The sequence below is a fragment of the Ornithodoros turicata genome, chromosome 6 (assembly GCF_037126465.1).
Source record: "Ornithodoros turicata isolate Travis chromosome 6, ASM3712646v1, whole genome shotgun sequence".
In the NCBI taxonomy this organism is placed as follows: Eukaryota; Metazoa; Arthropoda; class Arachnida; order Ixodida; family Argasidae; genus Ornithodoros; species Ornithodoros turicata.
Window position 1 is genome coordinate 14,057,291 of NC_088206.1, and position 24,781 is coordinate 14,082,071.

General features: G+C 43.7%; 1 protein-coding gene across 1 annotated transcript in view; it reads right to left on the minus strand.

The window, feature by feature from the left end:
* Positions 1–24,781, minus strand: part of LOC135399187 (muscle calcium channel subunit alpha-1-like) — a 165,137-nt gene that overhangs the window by 24,024 nt on the left and 116,332 nt on the right. Inside the window, exons 2-29 of the mRNA XM_064630954.1 lie at positions 23,613–23,925; positions 23,356–23,461; positions 23,117–23,256; positions 22,922–23,028; positions 21,083–21,235; positions 18,654–18,847; positions 17,488–17,591; positions 17,085–17,200; positions 16,361–16,405; positions 14,980–15,070; positions 14,667–14,827; positions 13,581–13,806; positions 11,908–12,118; positions 10,956–11,073; positions 10,807–10,883; positions 10,065–10,264; positions 9,540–9,561; positions 9,391–9,454; positions 8,565–8,802; positions 7,084–7,213; positions 6,968–7,027; positions 6,279–6,385; positions 6,078–6,165; positions 5,864–5,971; positions 4,898–5,097; positions 3,323–3,524; positions 1,362–1,520; positions 1,181–1,291 (exon numbers count right to left, since the gene is read on the minus strand). Coding sequence (XP_064487024.1) covers positions 1,181–1,291; positions 1,362–1,520; positions 3,323–3,524; positions 4,898–5,097; positions 5,864–5,971; positions 6,078–6,165; positions 6,279–6,385; positions 6,968–7,027; positions 7,084–7,213; positions 8,565–8,802; positions 9,391–9,454; positions 9,540–9,561; positions 10,065–10,264; positions 10,807–10,883; positions 10,956–11,073; positions 11,908–12,118; positions 13,581–13,806; positions 14,667–14,827; positions 14,980–15,070; positions 16,361–16,405; positions 17,085–17,200; positions 17,488–17,591; positions 18,654–18,847; positions 21,083–21,235; positions 22,922–23,028; positions 23,117–23,256; positions 23,356–23,461; positions 23,613–23,925 — 3,851 coding nt within the window. The remainder of the gene's footprint in view (positions 1–1,180; positions 1,292–1,361; positions 1,521–3,322; positions 3,525–4,897; positions 5,098–5,863; positions 5,972–6,077; positions 6,166–6,278; positions 6,386–6,967; positions 7,028–7,083; positions 7,214–8,564; positions 8,803–9,390; positions 9,455–9,539; positions 9,562–10,064; positions 10,265–10,806; positions 10,884–10,955; positions 11,074–11,907; positions 12,119–13,580; positions 13,807–14,666; positions 14,828–14,979; positions 15,071–16,360; positions 16,406–17,084; positions 17,201–17,487; positions 17,592–18,653; positions 18,848–21,082; positions 21,236–22,921; positions 23,029–23,116; positions 23,257–23,355; positions 23,462–23,612; positions 23,926–24,781) is intronic.

Here is a 24,781-nt window from a genome sequence, read left to right on the forward strand (position 1 = left end):
CAGTTCACGTGACTGGATTTCCGTTTCGATGCCAATACATAATTCTGTCTGGAGCGTTGTTATCTGGTACGTAAGGTAGAGTCTGCGCAAAAGGGGCTACCTCCATAGGTAGTTCTCTTGCTTGATGACAATGCACACAATTGTGTGACTCATCTAATCAGTCAACACTATAAATATTAAAAAAAACGTGTAGCTTGATCACAATACAGAGTTGCAGTACAACAATACAACTGTTGTTGCAGCACAAGAACAGCAGCAACATTGACAACGCAAATATATTACGAAATATATAATATATATACTAGTGCGATCCCAATGAAGCCTTCAGAGGGATGTTTGGCGGTAGTTCCCTGGGACTACCTGACCGTCTATTATGCGCCTGTCCCATTCTAGAGTCGACAATCTAAATATATTATGCTTGTGGTCTAGCCGTTGCGACTTGTCCCCATCCTCCAGGTATCGATACAAGATTTTTCCTAATCCTATGCTGGAAATGCGTCTTGTGCCCTCCTACAGTTGGCAATAAAAAAGCGACTTGATGACAATACACACACTCTGGTCTCGCTTCACCTCTTTGACCTCTTGATTCATGGCGTGAATCGGACAGTACCACGATGGACATTTAACGTTTTATGGAGCCTTTTTGGTCAACAACACTTTTGTTCGACTCTTCTCAGAAACTTCGAAGAGGGGTGGTTGCGCGTGTGCGACACGTCCTTTAGTTCTGCCATTCGAAGTGGGAGAAAATATGTGTCTGTCCGGCTTTCCGTGGCGGTATCCTGTAAAGCGTGCTTTCACTGCAGTGGCGCAGTGTACGTAGGAGAAACAACCAAGGAGAGTGAGGAAGCCGGCAGCGACTAAATGAACAGGCAATCGGCTGCGTACGGTAATCACTTACTTCAACCATCACCAGTTCAAAGCCTCCCAAATAGCACAGCACCAAACGAATGTCAACATGTTGCAGTGGCGATAACCCCTACCAAACGAGAGGGTACTTCGACATTCGAAACGCACAGATAAACGTTGCCTCGGGCGTGCAAAAAAATAAATCCCTTTAGTTATCCGCACATTGGCTTTGTCTTTTGCGACCGAATGGCGTGCGCATGCGCAGAACACCCGGTGTTAAAACACACCTGACACCTGGCGTGGTGTCTTTTTCCCTGTACCATGAAATTCTTACCTTGAATTTAAACGCTATAATCTTGAGAATAAACTCTAGGGCAAATACGGCAGTGAAGAACATATTCAGCCCATCTAAGACCTTGGTGTATGGTTTGGATTGACCATGGAACTGTAAAAAACAATAGAAGGGCGAACTATTAACCCGATCTCAGGTCCCCCTATCGTGCACATTTTCTCACCTTCATAGCTAATATCAAGGTGTTTGCCATTATGAGTACGAAGAGTGCATACTCAAAGTACTGAGACGTCACAAACCACCACATCTTGTACTGGAACCGAGCTTTTGGAATATAGCGACGAATCGGCTTGGCTTTCAGCGCGAATTCGATGCAGTTCCTCTGTAACGACAAAGGCGACGTCGTGAGATGAGACATGTCTCGCCTCATCTGCACGTAGCATACTATACCCTCGCAATAAAGAAATAACTTTAGAATTAATCGCTTTACTCGAAGTTTCACGCCGCCAAGGCTGAAATCCATGCGTTTCCAACATGATTATTCGAAGTATACTGCCAGCCGACTCCGTTTAGAGCGACCTGCGAGCCGGTGAAGTAGATACTGTGGTATTTTCTCTTTTTACACCTGAAGTAGTTTGTATGTTAGCTTGCACGCTCGTTGTACAATTCCAGGGGTGTTTCCACGCTCTTCTGGATCTACTGTCACTGTCTTTGTGGCACTTCCGCTTATATCGAATTTTCTCGCTGTCCCGTTGACTTCGTTATAAACAGGTTTCACTACGTTTTTTTTTTTTTTTTTTTGTGGTTGGGGGATGTCGTAAGATTTGTCCCTTTGCATCTGCGTATGACATAAACCACTGCCTCAACCCTGCGCTCTCTTCCACGTGATAGACCTTTAGTTTGATACCTCTCTCTCTCCCATGAACTAGAAAACAACCCAGACCACTTAACCCTGTGGACGTCCGAAATAGATCCACATGATCCGGAAATATCTGACATCACTGGGAGCTTCACAGGGCCGTATATCCGCAGGATGTCCCGTCTCGACGGTTTCATGAATTGTCCGAACCAGGTCCCTGATGGGATGTTACATGGAGCATTTATTGCGAAAGAGGGAAACCCGCGATTGTGTAGCACTGCACAAGCTTACTTTCAATGGACCTATTGGACGTCTCAAACCAAAAGCAGCAAGAAACACAGACTTTATGTTAATGGTGAGTTAATACGCCCAGCAATTTCTCACTTAAGTGTTGTTTTTGTGCGTAATCGAATTAAACTTACACGCCTAACCCTTCATTTTGATTCAGAGGCGAGCAGGACTCTCGAATTTGCGAAAGCTCTCAAGGCAATCAATGCATAGTATCTGATTTCTCTTTGGAAGGGAATGCCACTGCCTTTCTAAAGCTTCTTGGACTTAGTGGTGCTAGGAACTTTCGTTTTGTATTGATCTCTTTTCGCTTTTTGAAACGTCGCGCTCATTGTCAGTCATAGGAAATACAGCTTTTGCAATGGAGCAGGTAGCATCCATGGTGGGTTGCTGAAAGCTCCAAGGTTTATCTTATTTTACTAATTTACTAACTGACTAATTAACTAACTACGAGAACCAAACAAAGAGGAACTACAGTAAACGTATGGTGATGGCGGCGGAGGTTAAAAAAAGCGAACGGCAGAAAGAAAAATGCTGATTTTTGCTCAAAACGTAAGCTCACTTCTAAAAAAAAAAAAAAAAAAAAAAAAAACAAGACAAAGCAATATTCATTGTAGCGCTACATGCAGCGCCCCAGAGAACTCCTGGTTACGTCCGTATCTCCTAATTATGTCCATAAAATGTATGTTCGTAGGGAGTTCGGACTTGGATGACCCAAGGATATCGGGTGGAGAAATTTTTGTCCCTCTGATATCAGGATCTCCGTGAAAGCATACGCGATGGACATCCACAAGACATACTTTTCTGACTGGGAATTTCTTAGACCACGTGACAGGAATACATCTTTCTCGAAATGTTATCTGGCGTGACCACGCCGGGGGATGCCGCATCCCACGCGTGCTATGTATGAACATTAGCGGGGTCGCGCTCGTTCCGGTAAAACATTCACACTTTTCACAAACATTCATTGAATGGGCTGTTCAAAACGAGTGAGGTTGGGATGTAAATGAGCATTTCATGCATGCGGGACCATTCACCTGGTTCTTGTCAAGTTCGCAGTTCTTGAATTCTTGCTCTCCTTCGTTTTGAAATGTGACGATGACGAAACCGACGAAGATATTCACCATGAAGAAGGCAATGATGATGATGTAAACAATAAAGAAGACCGCCACGAGCGGCCGGTAGTTGTGCAAAGGACCTCGGTCTTCTTCATTCGAGTCAATGGCTACGTATAACAGACTGAAAAGGAAGCTTTGTAAAGGTACGTTCCGCAGCAGGGATATACTATAATTACATGAGAAGGAAAGCGTTCACACGCCACAATTCATAACACTAATATTGTTCGTAAAAGAACGGGTGAAGAAACCGCGTCGTGCACAACTGACCAAATGTACAGCATGCAGAATGCATTCTACGTTGTCGTCTGCTTTCTGCGTACCCGACAAACGTGCTCCGGTAGCTTCAACAACAGCAACTTTATTTTTGACTTTGGAAAGTGTGGAGGTTCATCGCCTCAAGCAATATTCTACCCCATTGCTGGTGGGAATGTGGGGAATAAAATAACGAGCCCCTTCACAATAACGATCGAAGTCCGATGGTGTCCAGAAATGTCAGAAGAGCTTTGGGCGCAGAGCGCCACACTCTCAGAGTCTCTTTGTCAGCTGGCCTCTCGCCCCTTCTCCCTATCGAAACTGCTCGGTAGCTTCAATTAGTTTCAATTGAATCTGATTTTCTGAAACGAATGAAACTAACTCATCCGCACGGTACGAATGTTTGCCCAGACTGAAAGAAAGCGCGCACTAAGTGACCTCTCCGTAGAGGTGCATCCAGTGAGCAGTGACGTCACCAAACACTCTGCCTAAGAAAGCCGTAAGACAGCGAGAGCAAGGAGGAGCTGGGGAAACGCCACATAGAAAAATAAAGCCTGGTCGCTTAGGGCAGTCATTAAGAGTACGACAATAACGACTGTCCTCTCGGCAGTCGTAGCTATGATGACAAACAGCCATCAGCCGCATGGGCTACCATTGGTAGCCAAAGTAAGCCTGTGTTCCAAATCGTCTGCGGCGGGTGGCTGAAGCAGACGACATCGCGACTCTGTGTGTCTAGGTAGTGAAGGAGTGAGAGGAGGCATTAAGCAGCTTTTTGTGTATCCAGGTGGCGTTAGCTGCTGCGTTTGGAACCCAATGGGCAAGTGGAGAGGGAAGTCTGAGAGGGAAATAGGCTAAACATCATAGCTTTTTGCTGCCAAGTGAGCACAACTGCTCTACGTCATGCCTTTCGTGCTCCTCTAACAATGGGTAGTAACCTACGGCACAATCACAAGGTATTTTATAGCAGACGACAGGGTCGATGGTGTCGTCTGCTGTGCGTGCAGTTCATAATTCTCAATATTCCTGCGCTGTGCAAATGCTCAATATCGGACGCGACGGAACTTCCGTTACGTGAGCCGTTATTTGCGCTTTCTTCCACTGGAATATTCCGGAGGGGAATGTCGCTTACACGGCGTCTGTGCTGAGCTCGAAGTCGCTCCTCTCGTTAGAATGCATTCTGCGTGTCGTGCGTTTAATATCCTCTTTAGAAAACCACAAGGCGTGTCATTAGGTATATCATACTCTGGCCATCCCTCGAAGGTAGAGACAGTGAAAAGCGTGAGCATGGCCTTAAGGACGTCGTCGAAGTGAAAGTCCTGCTGCTCCCATTCTCTCAAAGTCTCCTCAGGTTTCGTTATGTCTCCATCTTTGTAGATTATAAACTTGCCTCTGCACTCATCAGCTGTAAGCTTCGAAGGGTCGTTGCATTTGAAGAACTTGCCCTGTGCATACCAAAAAGAGAAGCGATAACATTCTTCTGGTCAGAAAAAGGGAGAGAAAAAAAAGAAAACTGTTGCAAAGTTACTAAGTGAAATATTCGAACGTTGGTAGCCTCAGAAATCGCGAATTTAAGATTCCACGAATATGTCCGTTATTATCGTACGAAAAAAAAAAAGAGAAAGAAAACGTCCCATAAACATTGTTTTCGGCTTGCAGTCTGCCAGTAGCTTCAGTTCGTTGCCTGAAATTCTTTCCCCAGAACAGAATGCGCAAGTTCTCAATGAACACAGCTTTGCTCCGAACTGTATACATACAACATTATAAACACACAAATCTATTCCGAGCTCCACGTGGCTTTGTCATGCAGTCAGCGTTCTATAAACGCAGAAGTTTAGTCGCCTGGCACCTTTTTGTGGTGCCATCAGGGCCCTGAAGATCGACACCTGAAGTGGTCTCTCGCGAATTTAATTTCCTGCGAATCACCTTTCGAAGCAATTCAGCCTAACTCAGCGAATATTATTTCGCACTCGAAAGAATACAAATAAATGAAAAGGACGGAAAGAAAGAAAGAAAGAAAGAAAGAAAGAAAGAAAGAAAGAAAGAAAATGCACATCTACAGTAATAATAGCGCTGCAACGGTGCGCAAAAACCTTTTGGCCGAATAAATGTGATACTGATACCGCTGTGCCGAAGCGCGACGCGCAAGACTGAATTTTCGCGGTACCGCAAAGTGGCGCGGTTGCCAGATGAGACCCCCGAATCACATACCTTGAATAGCTGCACTCCAATTACAGCAAACATGAAGTTGAGGAGGAAAGTCACCAACATGATGTTGCCGATAGTTTTCACTGCCACAATGACACACTGAACGACATGCTGGAAACGAACAAACATTCAACTTACAAGATAGGAACTAAAGCAACTATCGATTTTAAAAAAGCTGCGAAAGCTGAAGGCTTCTACGAAAGCCTTGAGAACATACCTTGAGGCCTTTTGCCCTGTTGATAGCTCTAAGAGGGCGAAGCACTCTGCAGACACGGAGAATCTTCACCACGGATATCGTACCGTCTCTGAAAGACAGAAATTAAATTAAATTAAATTAAATAAAAAACAGAGTAATCGCCGCACGATATAGCAGGTAAAGTATGTTAAAGTATCCGCAAACGTATCCCGCTCAGCTTACCCGTATCCGAATGAAACTAGTGATACGCAAACGACAAGGACGTCTAGCAGATTGAAGTAACTCCTGCAGAACGATCCTTTGTGTAATATTACGCCGTAAGTAATCATCTGCAAGCAAAAAGAGACAATGCATGTGTGCGTCTTTATGGCATCAGTCTACCTCAACCAAGGGAGTTACTAATAATAATGGTAACGACAACAATAGTAATAATAATAATAATAATAATAATAATAATAATATCTTTAATACCGTGCCCAAGAACAGCCAAAGCCTCGGTATTGGTGCACATTGGTAGTACAGGTAAGGACTTACACATACACACACATCATACACATTATACAAAACATAACAGGAACCTATTCATATTGAGGCATACAATACATGGTAATTAAAATAATAATAATAATAATAATAATAATAATAATAATAATAATAATAATAATAATATTTTTTTGTGCCCAAGAACGGCCGCAAAAGGTCCTTGGTGTTGGCGCACGCAAAGTGCAACTATACCCATTCACACAGAGATAATAATTCAATACAATAGACATATATATTGTACCCCCATCTTGTTTATCAAATGGACCAACCCAAACCAACAAGGACACTATACAAGCGACAATGACAGGCAATACCAACACTGACAACGAAGGAGTAAAAAGGCGTAATGCTGATACCGCCGTACTTACTTTTAATGTAATCTCAACTGTGAAGACAGTAGTGAAGAAGTAGTCAAAATAATTTAAAATCTGCAAGTGAAAAGTTGCATTGTTTCAGCACTATACTTCAAGGACATCGTACTAACCTGATTTCGATGCGATTGCGATCGTAAAGGGTCTTCCGCGGCCAACATGGCACTGCTCACTAGAATGCACACCAGGATGAAGTTCCCAAAATAACTGTGGTTGATGAATTTGTGGCAGAAAACCCGTATGCTGGAAGGAAAAAAATGGACATTCAATTACAAGAAAGCACGAAAGGGGTTCTCTATGATTACTATATGTAACCCTGACATGTTAACATATCGGTGAAAATGTGCGGAGTAATGAGTACATAAATGATGCGCGCTTGGTGAGTTATTCATACAGTTAAACAACAGGGCTGCAGACTCTGCAAATCGTGCTCCGTACTAATGTAGTTATGTTTACGTATACTAAAAGCATAGTGGCTGTAGTGACAGCGGAACCTCTTGTAAGGCAAAACACCGTATATGGGGAAGGTTATGCAGAAACACGATTGCGTGGTACCGCTGCGAAAGAAGAGAGGGCATTGGCGAGAAGGACTTGACGCAAACAAATGGCCACAGTGTGGTCACGTGGTATTATCACTCCGATACGCGAGTTCACGTGTCAAATGGAAACAACTTCCCGAAATTATTTCTCTATGTTTGAAGGTATGCGAGGCATGCGGACTCCTTGAGGTTTGACTTTCTTGAACGGAATGCCGTATTGTAGAATGTCAATTGCGGGTAATATTTAATAACCCAGAGTTTTATGTCGACAGCTAACACAGAAAGGTAATCACTACGGGAAAGTGGCTGAACAGAAAAAAAAAGAAGAAGCAGAAAAAAGAAGAAGACGACGCAGAACAAAAAAAAAAAGTTTTATGTTGACAGCTAACACAGAAAAGTAATCACTACGGGAAAGTGGCTGAACAGAAAAAAAAAAAAAGAAAAGAAAAACCAGAAAAAAAGAAGAACCTCACGATTTAGCATGTGTGAGCATGTGTAATTAAGTTGCAATAAATGTTGGCTCAGAGAGCAATGAAATCTGCGCAGCCTCGAAGAGGCGGTAACAAGTAGTTGGGGAGAAAAGAAAAGAAAAACAAACACGGTACAGCTGCCTGTAAAGTATGCTCTGCCGCAGTTACAACACGAATGTGGGGAAGACTGCTTTACATTTGTTGGCTAGTGCAGTGATTGAGAGCTAGTTCATAGAGCCTGACTTCCCCTGGGAAAGCCAGATTCTATGCAATATCTCCGCGCCGTGTCGAATTCGTGATGACCCGTTTACGAAGGTTCTGAAACGAAGGACAGCATTTTGTACAAAGGCGTAGCAGCATGCATGTTTTGCAGCGGGATGGTGATTTCTATGGCTTTTCCATACTACTACGCGGCGATTCGTGACATTTGGCGACACACATACGGTATATAATCGGAAGCTTTAGGTTTGTTGGACCGCCATGAACGAAAAATGTGTCCATATTAGAATATTACAATAGAAATGGAGGCCAAGGCTAGTGCTGACTGTTGCATGAACCAGGAGTTTGCAATCGCTAATCCATTACCTGTTTGTCTGTGAGAAGATGAAAAAGGAGCTGGCTTCGGGGATTGGGTGGATCTTGGTTTGGATGTTGAGTTCCGACAGTCGCCTTGGTCGCGCCGTCACTTCTTCCGCCTCCTCTTCCTCTTCGTCCTCCTCGTCCTCCTCATCTTCTTCATCTTCCTCCCCATAATCCTCCTCATCCTCTTCCTCATCTTTTTCATCTTCATCACCCTCTGCCTCGTCATCCTCTCCTTCTTGATCTATTATGCGATGAGAAGAAAGATGATGCCGTCACAACCCAAAACATAATTTCATAATTTTGATGTAATTTTAATTTTCAGGATATTTGAGAACCGCAACGAAAGGGAAAACGAATTCCCGACGGGGCTGTACGACAAGCAAATGAGGAAGACAAAATATACCCAATAATTCGAACACAAAACTAAAATATGTAGGGATGCTTCAGGGCACAAGCCACAACACGCAAAATATGCAACATACATTCAACACGTTATGCTCCGTCATACTCAACAACCGGACCTAGCAGCTATTAAAGGACAACATTTAGGTGCCCCTTAACATCTCAGATGAAGCGTCTCAATTGGTACCTGCAAAAGGGTAGGTCAGGAGTACCGCACAGGGAGCAAATGGTGCTATATGTACTTGGTATCCCGTTCGCCCATGCCTGCATAAGTTTGTTTTCGGAAATCACTCTCCCGTACGCAGGGCATCACGGCAGCTATAGTCTGGTAACCATACAGGCCCCGGGGAGCTGCTTGTTTACACCAGTAATTTCACATTGGTCGACGGGCCATGGACGCGTGTGTTCCATGAAGGTGTCAACTAACCTGTATTTTTGGCACAGTCTTCTACGCTTGCACTTGTGTCTTCTACTTTGATTTGTACTTGACTCTGAAATCAGAGGCTCCAAAAATCATCGTCTGTGGTGTATAAATTTCTATGGTACCGAAGAGCAGCTTGCAACAAAGTAGCTCACCTTGTCTAACTTGTCCCTGGATCTGCGATGACAAAAAAGAAAGCGGGCGTTTATGAACATAATTGCATGGAGTCCATCATTACTGTGAAAGTCAGAAACTTTTCAAAACGAAACACACGCTAAAGAAAAGCGGGGACGTTCCTAATCTATCGTTACTATAAAAAAAAGACAAAAAAAAAAGAAGTCCCAGCATGCCAGAACCTGTCTTCTAGGCCTATGTACTTATGACATAATTATCAGTAATTCAACGAAACAAATAATCAAAAGCTGACTCGATCTGTTGAATAGTGCGGTGACGTTTCGGGTAAGGGTTGCGAAAGTACGATGTTGCGCGCGTTACCTTTCTTATTTTGCAACTTTGTAATGGCAGTGTATTAGGAGTACGTAAGAAGTACATTTCAACTATATCAAGACATTACGAAACCTATGTCACCCATTCTACGGTTCTAAAGACAAGAGAGAGAGAGAGAGAGAGAGAGAGAGAGAGAGAAAGACAAGGAAACAATTTTTTAAAACATTACTTACATCCGTATTAAAGGTGCATGATTCATGTGTGAGGCATCTACAATTTTATCTACTTTCTCTCCGTCTTCTCCTATTTGTGTTTCGTCATTTCCTTTCTTTCTACTCCTCCTCCGCCGGCGACGTTTCGACCTCTTCCGTTCAACTTTCTCCTCATCCTCTTCTTTCTCCTCTTCTTCTTCCTGTGCTTGTTCCTCTTCCTCCTACGATACAAAATGTTGACTTATACTCCGAGCAAACATCGGTTTAAGCTGCCAGGAGATATGGCTAATGTTGGCAACATACTAGCGTACCTATACACCTATAGAGTAAACAGAGCCTGATCGCTTAAACGAGTCACAAAGCCTTTGTTTGAAACCGTCTGCGGCGATTGACTAAAGCAGACGACGTCCCGAATCTAGGTGGCGTTGACTGGCCCCACACAGAGCGCGTACGCGGCTATTTTGTTTTCGATCCAATGCAATCCATTCCAAACGCCGTCTAGACAACGGAAGACCCGCATAGAGCATCTTCTGCTTCCTTCGCTGCGTAACGTATGGAGTCACAGTGTTGCCTGCTTCAGCATATCACTGCAGACGATTTCAAATGCAGAAAGACTATGGCTACAAACGGTTGCCTGGGGGGTTCTGAATGTTGCTTCGGGCGTAGGCACGCCGAAGAAAAGTTAAAGAAAACTGTGCGACGGTATATATCGGCGTTTATTAGGTAGTATCCCGCAAGGAGACATAATGTAAGGGTCACTCGCCTTTTCAATGGCAGTGAGGCTCTCTGCGTCGGCCAAGTTGTCAACGGCGATAGCCAAGAAAACGTTGAGAAGAATATCTACGAGCCGTTAAGGAATAGCCATATGTACGGTTCACAGCAATAGTTCATCCATTGGTGACAAAAGGATACAATTACCGCAGATAAAAAGAATAATAAAGTAGATGCAGGCAAAGGCTCCAGAGCCGATGCCTCCAAAGGCGTTGATCCCGTGGTACATCACAACGTTCCAATCTTCACCGGTAAGTATCTGAAATAGAGATAAAAGTACTGCGTGCGATATCCTACTTTCCGAGTAACATTATCAGGGACAACTCGCGCCCAAGAAACCAACACACGTGTCCCAATTGTCCATGTTGGAAATGATTCGTGTGTTCACACGAGCGACATATTTCCCAGAATGCCCGAGTGGAAGATGCGCAAAACGTCATAGCTTTCTGCTGTCACATGAGTGCTAGCGCTCAACGGTATGTCTTTTCGTGCTCTTCTAACCATGGGGAATATCCTGCGACTGAGCCACAAGATATTCCATGGCAGACGACAGGGCCGACGGCGACGTCTGCGTGCCAAGTGTCGTCTGCTATATGAGTGCAAAGCGTCGTCTGCTATATGAGTGCAAAGCGTCGTCTGCTATATGAGTGCAAAGCGTCGTCTGCTAAGAGTTGAAAGCGTCGTCTGCTAAGAGTTGAAAGCGTCGTCTGCTAAGAGTTGAAAGCGTCGTCTGCTAAGAGTTGAAAGCGTCGTTTGCTAAGAGTTGAAAGCGTCGTCTGCTAAGAGTTGAAAGCGTCGTCTGCTAAGAGTTGAAAGCGTCGTCTGCTATGAGTTGAAAGCGTCGTCTGCTATGCGTCCTGATATTCCTGCGCCGTGCGAACGCTCAATATATTACAAGGCGGGACTTCCGCCCCATAAGCAGTTTGTTGCTTGTTCTTCCACGAGAATATCCCCATGGGATGTCTCTCGTGTGAATACGCGGTACAGCAATACCAGGTTCCTCGAGTTATTCAACCTCAGGTCATTAACACGACCATATTTACTTACGAAACACGGGAGGGGTTCGGCACATAAAAGATTTGATGCAAGTTACCTGAAACACTGTTAGAAGGGCTTGCCAGAAGGTGTCAAAATTGCTCCGAGGCTTGTCTTCGGTGGCTCTAAAGTTAAATCTCCCGCCGAAAACTTGCATCCCCAGTAGTGCAAAGATAACAATGAAGAGAAACAGAAGTAACAGCAAACTGGCGATTGAACGCATAGAATTGATCAACGATGCCACCAGGTTGCGTAGTGACGACCAATACCTGCAGGGAAACTCATTCGTCAGATTCTTTCTGGACGTCACAACACAGCAATTACTATCACAAACAAAAAGTGTGTAATTACTTTTAACGTATAATATGTTTTTAACTGGGGAGGGAGTATTACGTAGGATTGATTTATTTATTATTCGTAAAACCAAAGGACCAGAATGGTCATTACATGGGTATACAATCGATAATTTGTCATTAACACGTCCGTAATTCGTCATCCGTCCGTAACACGTACGGTTGACGTTGCTGGAAGAATCCTTCATACATCGAGGGAGTCATAAATCGGGGTTTCGAAGGAGGAAGAGGAATATTCTCTTGTTCCAGAAGGCAACGGTTGATAGCGAGGGAATTTGTAAATTGGGGATTCAGAAAACGAGGGTTGACTGTACGCTTTTCCAGACGACCTCGACGGTCGTCTCGCTTTCTATCCTTTTCTCATAGCTATGTCTCCATGGAATTCACCATGACCGAAAGTTTCACGGTTCTCGTATTGAAATGTTATGAGGAACTTAGTTCACTTACTTAGCGCAATGGCGCTCGCTACATTGCCTTCGCGCTCATGTCATTGGATGGCGCTAAGTGTAAAATGTGCTTTTATCTCCAAGAGTAAGAAAATAGTGGCTTATAACACGAATTTTGAAGAACTCAATTCGAACAATAACTTGTACTTACGTGAATTTTCTCACGCGTACATAATAGAAACAGTGTGATGACGACCGCAAGTGTCGTCTGCTATGTGACCATCTGCTGCCGCAAAACGTGCCCGCCGACTGCTAGCATTTAAATTGCTTCAAATTTGTATTTAACGTTAAATTTCAATACATATAACGTTTACTCGAAGACATATCGGCAACGAATGACACATGAGTTGCGCACACAACGCTTGAAGTCGTTCGGGGGCAAGCTTCAGCACGACAACTACCAAGGGGGAGGGGAAGTACAGTACATATAACTGTTTCTCGTAGCAGATCACGGTCTGCCTAATATCCCTTTGGGCCATGTAGACAGCGCCAATGTGGCAGGTAGGTGAAGTATGCGCGGCTCAGCCACGACCTACTATATTATAACGCCCATGTCATAATCGGCAACCTCCATGAGGTGCCCTCCGCACGATCCGCTAGGAGCGCTACACATCGGCCCGCGAGATCTACATCATGATTGGACAATGGAAGTTTGAATTTTGAACGCGCAGAAGCGGACGTACGACTACCGTAGCAGACGACAGCAACAGCTCCTATCAAAACGCGTAGAATGATGATGATAACCAACTTTATAGAGAACCATCTCTCGTGGGACATCCACCACTTATACACAAATAATAAGGGAAGATGAAGTACAAAGTATACTGTACAAATTGAGGAAGCAAGCATTTCTTGCGACGGTGGTTCAGTGTGAGGTAATTGTGTCACTTTCGTGCTAGAAATATGGTGACGCCGATGTGTAGTATACGTACTTGGTGACTTTGAAAATCCTAAGCAAACGCACACATCGTAGCACAGACACTCCGAGCGGAGGCATAATATGCGTGTACGTGAATACAGTCTCTAGGATAGAGCTGATGACGACGAAGCAATCAAAACGGTTGAACAGGGACACAAAATAACCCTGGAAACCCAGACTGTACAGCTTCAGAAGCATCTCCAGAGTAAAAAGCACCACGAAGAACATGTTGGCCACGTCTGCAAAAGAACATCACATACACCATTGGTCAGTGCTCCATTACGTCACTCACAAGCAGAAGTAAGAAAGGTTCGTTGGTCAGCTACACAGATACGGCTGCATGTACTGCATGACTCAGCAGAATGCCGTGGCTTCAGTTTTGATATGTGTGTGCCAACGTTAAGGAACTTTTAGCCGGGCAAAGTCAACGCCACCTAGTTGCAGAAGGCCCGCTTCATACCTCCTCTCACGCCTTCGCCACGTGGACATAGAAAGTCGCGATGTTGTCTGCTTTACCCAAATGTCGCAGACGATTTCAAACACAAGCTTTCGATGGCTTCCAGGGGCTGCCCATGTGGCTTTTGGTGGCTCATACCCATAGCTACGGCCACTGAAACCACGTCGTGATTGGCGGAGTGTCAATGGCTACGTCATGTCGTTTAAGCGCTTCGTCTACTCTAGATGGCGTTGGCAAAGTGAATCCGCGAATCAACCACGCGTCGTTCATGATCACAATTGTCCGTTCACATAAAGTCAGAATTATCGTTATCTTATCATTTTCCTGGTACGTCACAATCGAGCTTCAGTATGAGATACAACCACCTACTTTAACTAACTTATTATTTGACTAATAACAACTTATTCACTTCAATCAATTATATGCCGACCCTGTAAAATTTCGGGAGCACACGACAGAACTGTCGTTTGCTTTTGTCGTCTGCAAAGTATAATCCTGTTTCGAGGGGCACAAAAGGGGGCTCTGAAGTTTCTAGTCATTGTAGTTAAAGTTTAGATGGGCTCTAAAGTTTATCTCCGTGCATACTCCATGTATCTAAAAGAGTCAGGCGTCGGTGTGAACAGGGGACGATGGGGAGCTGACCTTGAAGGCGATCCAGCCAAGGGGGCTGGTGGTGGTGTTCCGAGGCCAACGTTAAGGTGTTCAGAAACACCAGGATGATGACGATCCAATAAAAGGCCTGGGACTTGACACCCTTCCTACAGGCCCTCCGGAGCCGTCGATTTGTACGGCTAAACTGTTTGCTGCGAGGAAATATAGGGTTCGGCTAAGTGGTGTGCACAAATGCGTTGTAATAAGCAATGTAGTTGGACTGTCTACAAGAGCCAGCCCTATTTCCCGTTTTGGCGAAAAAGAACGGGTACTGGCGGATGTAATGTAAGAAAACGTTGCTTACGTCTTGGCTGACCACCAGGAAGGGACAGCAACGTCACCACTGCCGCTGTCACCTTCGCCACGTGTTTCGTTGACAGTTTCGAGTTGACTCGCTAGAAAAAGAAAAATAGAAGTAGCGAAAGACATAAAAGAGAAAGCGAAAGATTGCGGGTCATTACTTCAATGAAAGATGAAACATGGAACAAACCAGCCGTTCCGTTTACTGATGAAAATTGTGCTTCTGAGAACATGCGAGTGAGTGATGGTGATGATTTGCGGAGAAAACAGGAACAAAATTAGATTACTCGATGAGAATACACACAGTCACAGCCATGCGGTAATTCCCGTTGTGGCGTGAACGTTCACTGGTTACGTGTCCTGCATGCTGCAACAGTATTTCGCAAGGAATGCCATCAAATGCAAGCATGCTAGGTGCAATATGGCGCAAGCTATGAAAAACGGGGAAAGTTAGAAATATTTTTCTTTTCCCCTTCTTTCCCAACGGAATAGCAGGTCGACGTCGCGTCCGACTGACTTTTCCTTTATTGTTTTTTTTTTGCAAAAAAAAAAAAACAATAGAGAAAAACCGCATCCTTCATTTCTTTTTGTTATTCCTGTCGTAATCGCCATTACCAACAGGCGTGTCAATGTACGAGAAAAATATGCTGATTGTATGCACGTATAAATGAAACAGTGGCGGAATACGCGCTATGCATACATATTCCCGGTTGCAATAACAAGTTTTCCAGGTCGACCATGTAAATGTTATTGTTTTCATGTCAACCTTGAGAGCATAGGCTATGCACCCGAATACTGATTGTTCCCTCTCTGGAGAGCTTACGGGCTTCTGGATACGCGTTCCAAAGTACGAGAATAATTTCGCCTAATGTCGTGGATAGATAGCATTAACTTCTGCGAAAATTAATTGTCGCTGCTTCAAACCCGTTTGGACGTGACAATGCAGACTGCACCTAAGTGTGCGATGCACAGCGCTTATTTTTGACGAATGACGCTTTCATTAAAATTAGGGCGGCGTGCAGCCCTAGTATACAGTTCTGAAAAGAGCCCTGTGATGATACGTTGTATCCGAGTTGATAGATAACTAACGTTTGTTAATTCCAGCGCTCACGTATCCGTGGTTCGGAACACGTTTCGATAAGTTACCTTTTCTAAAGTTTAATGAAGGCAAAGCACGCCATGCACTCGAACGACTCCCATGCACAGATACGGTTAAGAATTATCGAAGCGATACGAAAATGACGATGAGAGGTGTTCTTTGGAAAGCCAGCTAATTTGAAGGCAACAGAGTAAGCTAGAAGAGGTTAATAATGAAAGTGAGAAACGAACTATTTGAGGGGGAGGGCAACTAAAAGGGGGAGTAGTTTTCAAAGAACTTTGCTTACTCATACGGTCCTCCCCGCTTTCCTTGTCATCAGCCTCGATGTCCTCTGTTGATAGAAATTGGTGGCATAGGCTATCATAAACCGCAAGGTGTCTCAACCGTCTATATGTCGAAGGGACAAAGCCTTTCCGCTGTTGCTCTCACTTCTTTTTTTTTAACTTTTGTATCTAGTTAACTAAGGAGCTGTCAGACTGGCAGTCTTAATCATCATTGAAACGAACTGCAATTGAACGTGCGCGTAGCGTCACCTGGTGTGTAACATGTCAACTACTCAAACTGCATTCGATCCAATACACACGTCATACGCTGGGTGGCGGAACAATTCAATGGTCATTAAGACGTGCTATTTCTAGAACATCTACTTTAAACGCTGTTACTCTATGAACCGCAAAAGCTGCACGTAAGAGATTTCTTTCGAGGCTCTCAATCCATCCCCTCTCTGAAGGATTATCCAAGTACCCTACTAAAACCATTAAATAAATCATCGAAAAATACCATAGTTGAATGTGAGCAAACGATTTTATATTCCAATAGGGTGCAACACAATCACGGGTTGTGTTCACGATATGATACCGCAGTGTATTGTGTGCTGGAAGCAGTGAGCAACGCTAATGAAGGGACCTTGAGGTCAATACAAAGTGTCACAAAACAAACATACGATATGTGTTGGTGGTCAACAGTGTGTTCGAATGCAAGACGAGAGTGTGCTAGAGTGATCAGCGTACCTGCTTGCGTTATCCAGTCCAAATAACCCCTTAAATCTTCTTCTATTTGCTGCTTCTCTCGTAGTTTGTGAAAGTCGCCTCTCGCTTTTGCTTTCTCCCTTTCTTTAGAAAATTCACTGAAATCGATAAACATGAAGATCACGTGGTTCAGTGAACTGAGGTGGTGGCCGAAGGAAACTTTTTTTCGTGGTCTATTGTAGAAAGCTTGAGTACATTCAATGGTAAAAGCACAAAAAGCTCTAAATTTCATTATGTTACGGTAGAAAATCATTTCATTTGGTGTACCTAAGGACACGTAATACCTTCATTATTATTTCGTACGAACGGGGCTCAGAATGAGGTGACACGGTTAATTCGATTTCTCCGCTAGTTTGATATCAAATTAACGTAAATGTGAACTCACCCGCTAAGGACACCAAGAACGAGGTTAAGGACGAAAAAAGAACCTAATATGATAAGGCTGATGAAATAGATCCAGGGCCAAGAGTTTCCTATGGCATCGTTAATCTGAAAAAGAAAGCAAAGGGGATGTTAATGTCACAGAGCAAAAGGTGCACGCGTGAAAATAGCAATATGTACAACATACTGTCCGAGAAAAGGCGAAGGAACGAATGTAGTATTTATACCGTGCATATATGCATTACCTGAGTCCACAAAGGAGACGGCGTGTTTGCACCGGCGATGTCTCATTTGTATCGTCTTACGCCCATTTGTGTGAATCTTGTTAATGATCGTGCGAGGTATATAAAGAGCTCTGCTCTCTTAGAGAACATCAAAGCTTCCGCGAGTTAAATGTCTCAATAAATACAAAATAAGAGACTGTATCATGACACTGGGGGCAGAGAGAGAAGAGGTGGAGGAAATCTATGCGTGAATCAGTGCGATCTTTCTTTTTGCTTTAATGTTTTCACCAAGCATACTTCTACTTTTACATGGTTCCAGCACCCCGGTAACGAAATAATATATCCTCGGAGAAATTTCAAAGATGGATAGAATTGGACAGAGACCTGAGACACTCTGCAGGATTCACTGCGTCTTCTATTCTTTTTTCTTTTTATGCCCACTGTGCTAGAAACATATTCAGATAACAAAGGAAACACATGTTTAGATTAACATTAAAGAAAAAACGCGAAGCTCCGCTACATAAGTATAAGTACGGTGAGACTTGCAAGCATTGCACAGGTTGATAAATACAGTAAACACTCGTTATAACGAATACGTATTAGTCGAATTATCGCTTCATACGAAGTTTAACGAAGCAGCGGCCAAAATACATGCGTTTTGAAACCGAGTATTCGAATTATGCTGTCAGTCGACTCCGCTGACATCATAAGGCGAGCCAAAGCCAAAGATGTCAATGCACTCATCACAAACATTCGCTTCCTTGGTCTAATAGTTTTTCAAATGACTCCGCGGTGTTTCCGCGCGCTTCCTAGACTTTTGTCGCCGGTTTTGTCGGCACTCCGTTTGTATCAAACTACCTCGATATATCGAATTTTCATCCGGTCCCGTTTATTTCGTTATAACGAGGCTTTACCGCATACTAGCAAGCAATGTGAATAGATTTACATTGTACAAGATGCCCGTCCAGCCCTCGTTGGTGACGCACGTGAAGACAGTGAGCATGGCGAGGCCGAAATTGTCGAAATTGGTGATGCCGAAGTTTGGGCCGGGCCAATCGCCTCTGCACACCTCGTTGTTCTCCGCATTGCACAGGTAACCGCTATCGCCACATGGGTGTGGCTCTTTATCCGCATACTCCCCTGCACAGCACTCAAACATGTATACACCAGTAAGACTACGCAAGTCATGTCTCGAAGGTTCGCAAAAGTTGCAACATCTCGGCAGAAGATACCGAGATAGCGTTTCAGTGACGTGTGAGCCCAAGCAGCACAACATCTTGGCCCAATATTGAGCCAATACTGAGCCAATACTGAGCCAATACTGAGCCAACACTGAGCCAATACTGAGCCAACACTGGGCCAACATTGGGCCAACACTGGGCCAACACTGGGCCAACATTGGGCCAACATTGGGCCAAGATGTTCTGCTGCTTGGGAGACAAGTGAGAAGTCACGATTATTATTTTATATTTACATTAGCACACCCACATAGAGGAAACAAATATCGGACTCAAGAGAATGCACCTGTACAAATGAAATATGAAGGTGAACTGTACAAATGAAATATAAAATTGTGAACGCGAAATACAGATTGTAAAAACTGTTTTAAAAAAAACTAATGATAAAGAAAAAATTGTAAAAGTTGGTGCATAGGAAGGAAGGAAGGAAGGAAGGAAGAAAGGAAAACAAATGAAGCTACAGGAACACGCTCAACAACACAAATAAGCACTTGCAATCTCCCTATGTAGTAAAATCAATAAAGCCCCAGTGCCAGGGAACACAAAATAAACGACACGACACGCAACACTGGTTTCTGTGTTCACTGGCACTGGGTATTTAGTGATTTTACTATGGATAACCGAAGAGCCCAGTTTTTAGCAATCCCCATGTAGCACTGCTTATAATACTTTGCTAATAAATAGCGTATTTTCTCCCAAACAAAGATTTCAATCGAACCCTTTGGTCTTATGGACGAAACTACTCGTATGCAGATGCATTCTCTGCTTTCGTTATATCATTCCTGCGCAATTAGTATACACAGTACATACAAAGACTGTGCGCAGAACATCTGTACAAACACATCTTCATTCTGTATAGTGCCTTGCTGAAATTCAGAGTCGAGTGATTTTACTTGGGTACCAACTGGATTTCGTTCCAGGGTCGCACCCCCGGCGGACATACGCTACAAAGTTTGCGGGACGTAGTGTTATGTCGTCGAGCTTACGGTGTAGCTTATAGTGTAGCTTATAGTGTAGCTTATAGTGTAGCTTATAGTGTAGCTTATAGTGTAGCTTATAGTGTAGCTTATGGTGTAGCTTACGGTGTAGCTTACGGTGTAGCTTACGGTGTAGCTTACGGTGTAGCTTACGGTGTAGCTTACGGTGTAGCTTACGGTGTAGCTTACAGTGTAGCTTACAGTGTAGCTTACAGTGTAGCTTATAGTGTAGCTTATAGTGTAGCTTATAGTGTAGCTTATAGTGTAGCTTATAGTGTAGCTTATGGTGTAGCTTATGGTGTAGCTTATGGTGTAGCTTATAGTGTAGCTTATAGTGTAGCTTATAGTGTAGCTTACGGTGTAGCAAATGGCGCCACTACATAGACCTCCCTTGCATGTGTTGCTATCAAGCCATGAGAAGAAAAAAAAAAAGAAAGAAGAAGTACTCTTGTCGTTGGCATCATACCGTTGGCTTTTGATAAGTGATTTGTCTGACATAGGGCTCGGATCGGAGCTCGTGGATATTTCGCAGAATGAAGGAGACCTGCCTTCGACATAGTAGAGCTCTCGTCTTTTTAGACTTTTTCCACCCCTTGTTTTCTCTACTATTTCCGGAGTAGCTTATCCCACGGTGAGCGGGTTCACATCTCCATATTTTTTCTCCCACCATCGTCATCGTCATCATCATCATTATTATCATCATCATACAGGGCGCCATAAGTCTACCATCTGCCCGTTAAAAAAAAGTTAGCTGCTCTGCGCAGGGCACCAATGGGCAGGCAAAACGAAAGTACCTTCGTTCAAGACCCGAATTGTTTTTTTTTTTCAGACTTGTATGTTTTTCTGAGTGAGAGAGGAGAGAAGTCAGAGAGGGGACACGCGGGCTTTGGGGAAGAGAAATCCTGGGAGGCAGAGGAGAGGGGAACATGAAAGGAGGAGGATACGCGACGCCAGACGAGAATAACTCTGAGTTCACACCCTTCCGCGAGAATGCGTTCTGCATTAATAACTAACTGATTTTTATGAAACATGCAACTGCAGGCAGTCGCTTCATTTCGGTACACGTGCAGATGTAGCACACGTTATCTCTATGGACTAGCACGGGTAACTCCTATGTAGTTATTAACGCGGGGAGTATTTGTGTAGAGGGCGTTACTGACCCGTTTCATTATTGACGCATGTCTGATGCATTTTTCCTGAGAACAGCTCCAGTCCCACAATGGCATAGATGATGATCACAAACACCACAAGAAGAGCTATATGAAGTAAAGGCACCATGGCTTTGAGAATGGAATTCAAAACGACTTGTAAACCTGAAAAAAGAAAAAAGTCAATGATGTCACGTTACGTTTAGAGGCTAGCTGAAGAGATAGCTCAAACGCTACAGCGCGTCCCTTAAACAAAAAGAAAAAAAAAAAGCTACTGTGATCGCACGGGCGACACATAACACGATATGAATATGGGCTACGCTAGATAAAGTACTGGGTTTATAATGGTCATCATTTATCTAATGTCGTTTTTGTAACGAAGGTAAAATGAATTAAAAAGAGCGTTTGGAAGCTATACTATACCTCAGAAGACGTGCTAAACGTTTATATAAAAGTGCCAGTTGGTGCTGTATTTTGTAAATAAATAGCACAACAACAACAACAACAACAAAAAGAAAGTACACTCAAGATTTTCAATGGCTTACAACGACAGGTAAGCCTTGTGTGAATGCTGGTTTGAATAGTGTACTCTGCTGCCTTTTAACAACTTCGTAATATGATATGCACTTTTGTTGTAGCCCTTTTAGTAAATACGCCTTCCCCAACGACTCCTCGACAGCTCGAGAAAGTGGGGGAATTCGGTACAGACAATAGTGAATTTTAGTGCATCGTACGCTATCGCCTTTGCGTACGTAAGGGATAGCGTTGGTGGTTCTGCACACGCGCACAACGTAAAAAGAGCTCCGCGCCGTGCGCAGAACCACCACGCTACCCCTTACGTACGCGAAGGCGCTAGCGTAAGATGCACAAAAACCCACCAATATATAGGAACGAGCGCTTTTCAGTCTTCAAAATTCACCCAATCAAATGTGGGAGTTGAAAAATAACTCTAAGACGACTTTGAAAGGCACACGAAACATCACGCTGACAAGAATCCCTAACGCCTGCCGTGCAAGCGTTGTTTCTTTACAGAGCGAAAGAAACCTCGCAATTCATCTAGGGCATGTCCCTGTATTTGAGCACTTCCCCGATGTGAGATATTCACAGAATTCTACAGCACATGTATTCTGCTGATTCTCGAGAATCTAACCATGTTTCATGTCGATGGGGAAACACGTGTGCTGGGCCTGGCAGCTCGCTATTGATAAACTTTCGTTCTCTTGCGGCCGACAGTCTCGCCAAGCACGAAGCCGCCCGCGCATATCATTTCCCAACTGCGTCGCAGCAAAATGCGAACACCGTACAAGAGAGCGCACACGCCGTCAATATTTAAAGGGCATTATAGCGCCAATTTTTTTTTGCAATTTATTGCAAAGTGGAGGTAACCCCTATATGAGGTTCCCACAGGAAAGGGGCATGTGCGAAGATATGCGTACAATCTTATACCAAAGGTTAACTGACACGTGATATTGACGTGGAATACAGAAAGGTGAAGTAATTTTGCAAAATACGAATAAAATACAGCCATCTGTCCGTAGTATGTACACATATGTGCGACGTAATATCCTTGTATTCTTAGAAAGTTAATTCTAGAGGGCGCTGATGACGGGTGAAGCATAATGACGCGTGACATGTTGCATTTCACCTTTGCTTTTTCTAAGAAAATGAGACGTCACATGTGGGGCGATGCACATGTCTACGCCAACATCGAATGTTATGGTGCCTTTTACGCACTGTACAACATGGCTTGGGCTATGTTTTTTTTTTTTTTTTCAATCAATCAATCAAACACGGCTTGGACGTTTCGGAAACTCGTCGGCTACAGAAAACATGAAAGGGAGCGGAACTCACTTGGCACTCCAGACACTAATCTTAAAGGCCTTAAAACTCGGAATGCTCGTAAGGCTTTCACGTCGAAGCCCTCCTTCAGGAAATGCGATAAACCAGTACTGATAAGACTGGAAAGAACAAGAGAGAAAAATGATCAGTCATAGCCACGCGTGCGTCCACGTATATGTAATCGTATAATGAATTTGGAGTACGTACCCTATAACTACGATTACGAAATCTAGCATATTCCATGAATTACGTAAGTAAGCACCCGGATGTAGAAGGAAGCCATAGGCAATAATTTTCATAAAGCATTCTGCTGTAAATATCACTAGAAATATATACTCCACTTTTTCCTAAAGAAAAGGACGAAAACAAAGATTAGGTAACGAAACGCAGAAGAAGAAGAAGAGAAAAGAAAATCTCCGAAGGGCACAGCGTAAAATGTTGCTTACCAGGGTTGCATTGACTTGGTTGGAATCCATAAGTGGATAGGGAGTATAAACAGCTAAAGCCACACAATTGGCAAAAATCGTCAACAAAATTAGATATTCAAAAGGCCTGGCAAGAAAGTCGGTCAAGGAGAGCAACGACAAATACCAAAACTGACTTCCTTATTTCTCGATAAGAAAAAACAAAGAAATCGGCTTAAAATTGTTCCTCCAAATTTCTTATCAAAGAATAAAAGGTAAAGAAGGGATGAAAAGGATACTTCCACTCGACGACGCTGATACAGAGTTTCCTAAGCGGGTTTTTAAGCCCCAGACAGAAGAGGGCCCTGGTGGGCCTCTCGACCACCTTGGGGCCCTTCCGAGGGGGCCTCCGCCGCTGCTGGTCTCGGTTCATGGCCGCTGCTCCGAGCGCAGTGTGCCAGGCGCTGGACAGGGGCCTAGGGCCCCCAGGTGAGCTGGGGCCCTCGAGTTGAGGTTGCTCGCCCCGAGAGCTGGGTAGACTGCCTCCTCCTCCCGCTGCAAGGTTGGGTAGAGACGGCCAGCGCCGGTGGGGGGCCTCATGCTGACGGTGCCCTGTGGATACACACAAAAAAGTTACTGTATAACGTTATACATGATATCAGAGAATCCGAGATTGCAACTTTTATCAGATACGACATTTCACAAACTGTACTCCACATTGCGTGTTGCGGCTAACGACGATTTCAAATTAAGAGTCTTCTTAATTGTAACACCAATTCCTTCTCTCTTTTTTTTTCAAATTCAAGTTTTATTCAGAAAATAGCCAAAAGAAGAAAAAAGACATGGCCCGCCTAAGCCGAGAAGGCTCGTTCGTTGGTCCTGGTACTCAAAGAGCAGTACTGTGACCTGCTCAAGACAGTCAATTATTACAAAATTCTGAAACAGAAAATAACTATAGCGGAAAATAAAATATAATATCCTAGGATAATACCGTAGCAGGAACAAGGACAGTTACTCGAAAAACACTGAATACAACATAGCCTTGAATACAACATAGGAAATCGATGTAGAAAGCGAGGAATCTTGCGGTAAAGAGATAGATTTATTATTTTATTTATTTATTTCCGTGCTAGCGCCGCGAAGCAACTGTGGCTAAAGAGATTAAATAGCGTACAATATTCGCGAACTCCTTTTCGATAGAGTAAAAATTAGAGGCACAGAGTACCTCATGTAGGTAGAGACAGAACGAAGAACCTAGAGTTATATGACAATATATTTTTATTTTTCAATCAATCAATCTATCAATCAGCGTGACTAACAATATAATAATCGTTGGCGGCGCCTCCAATATGTTCCTGACAGTATAACAAGCGCCGTCAGTATAAGTCACAGTAATGTCAATACTTATATCGCCTATGAAATGACGTCCGTATACGAATGAAGAATGTTAAATGTGCGAGAAGTACTA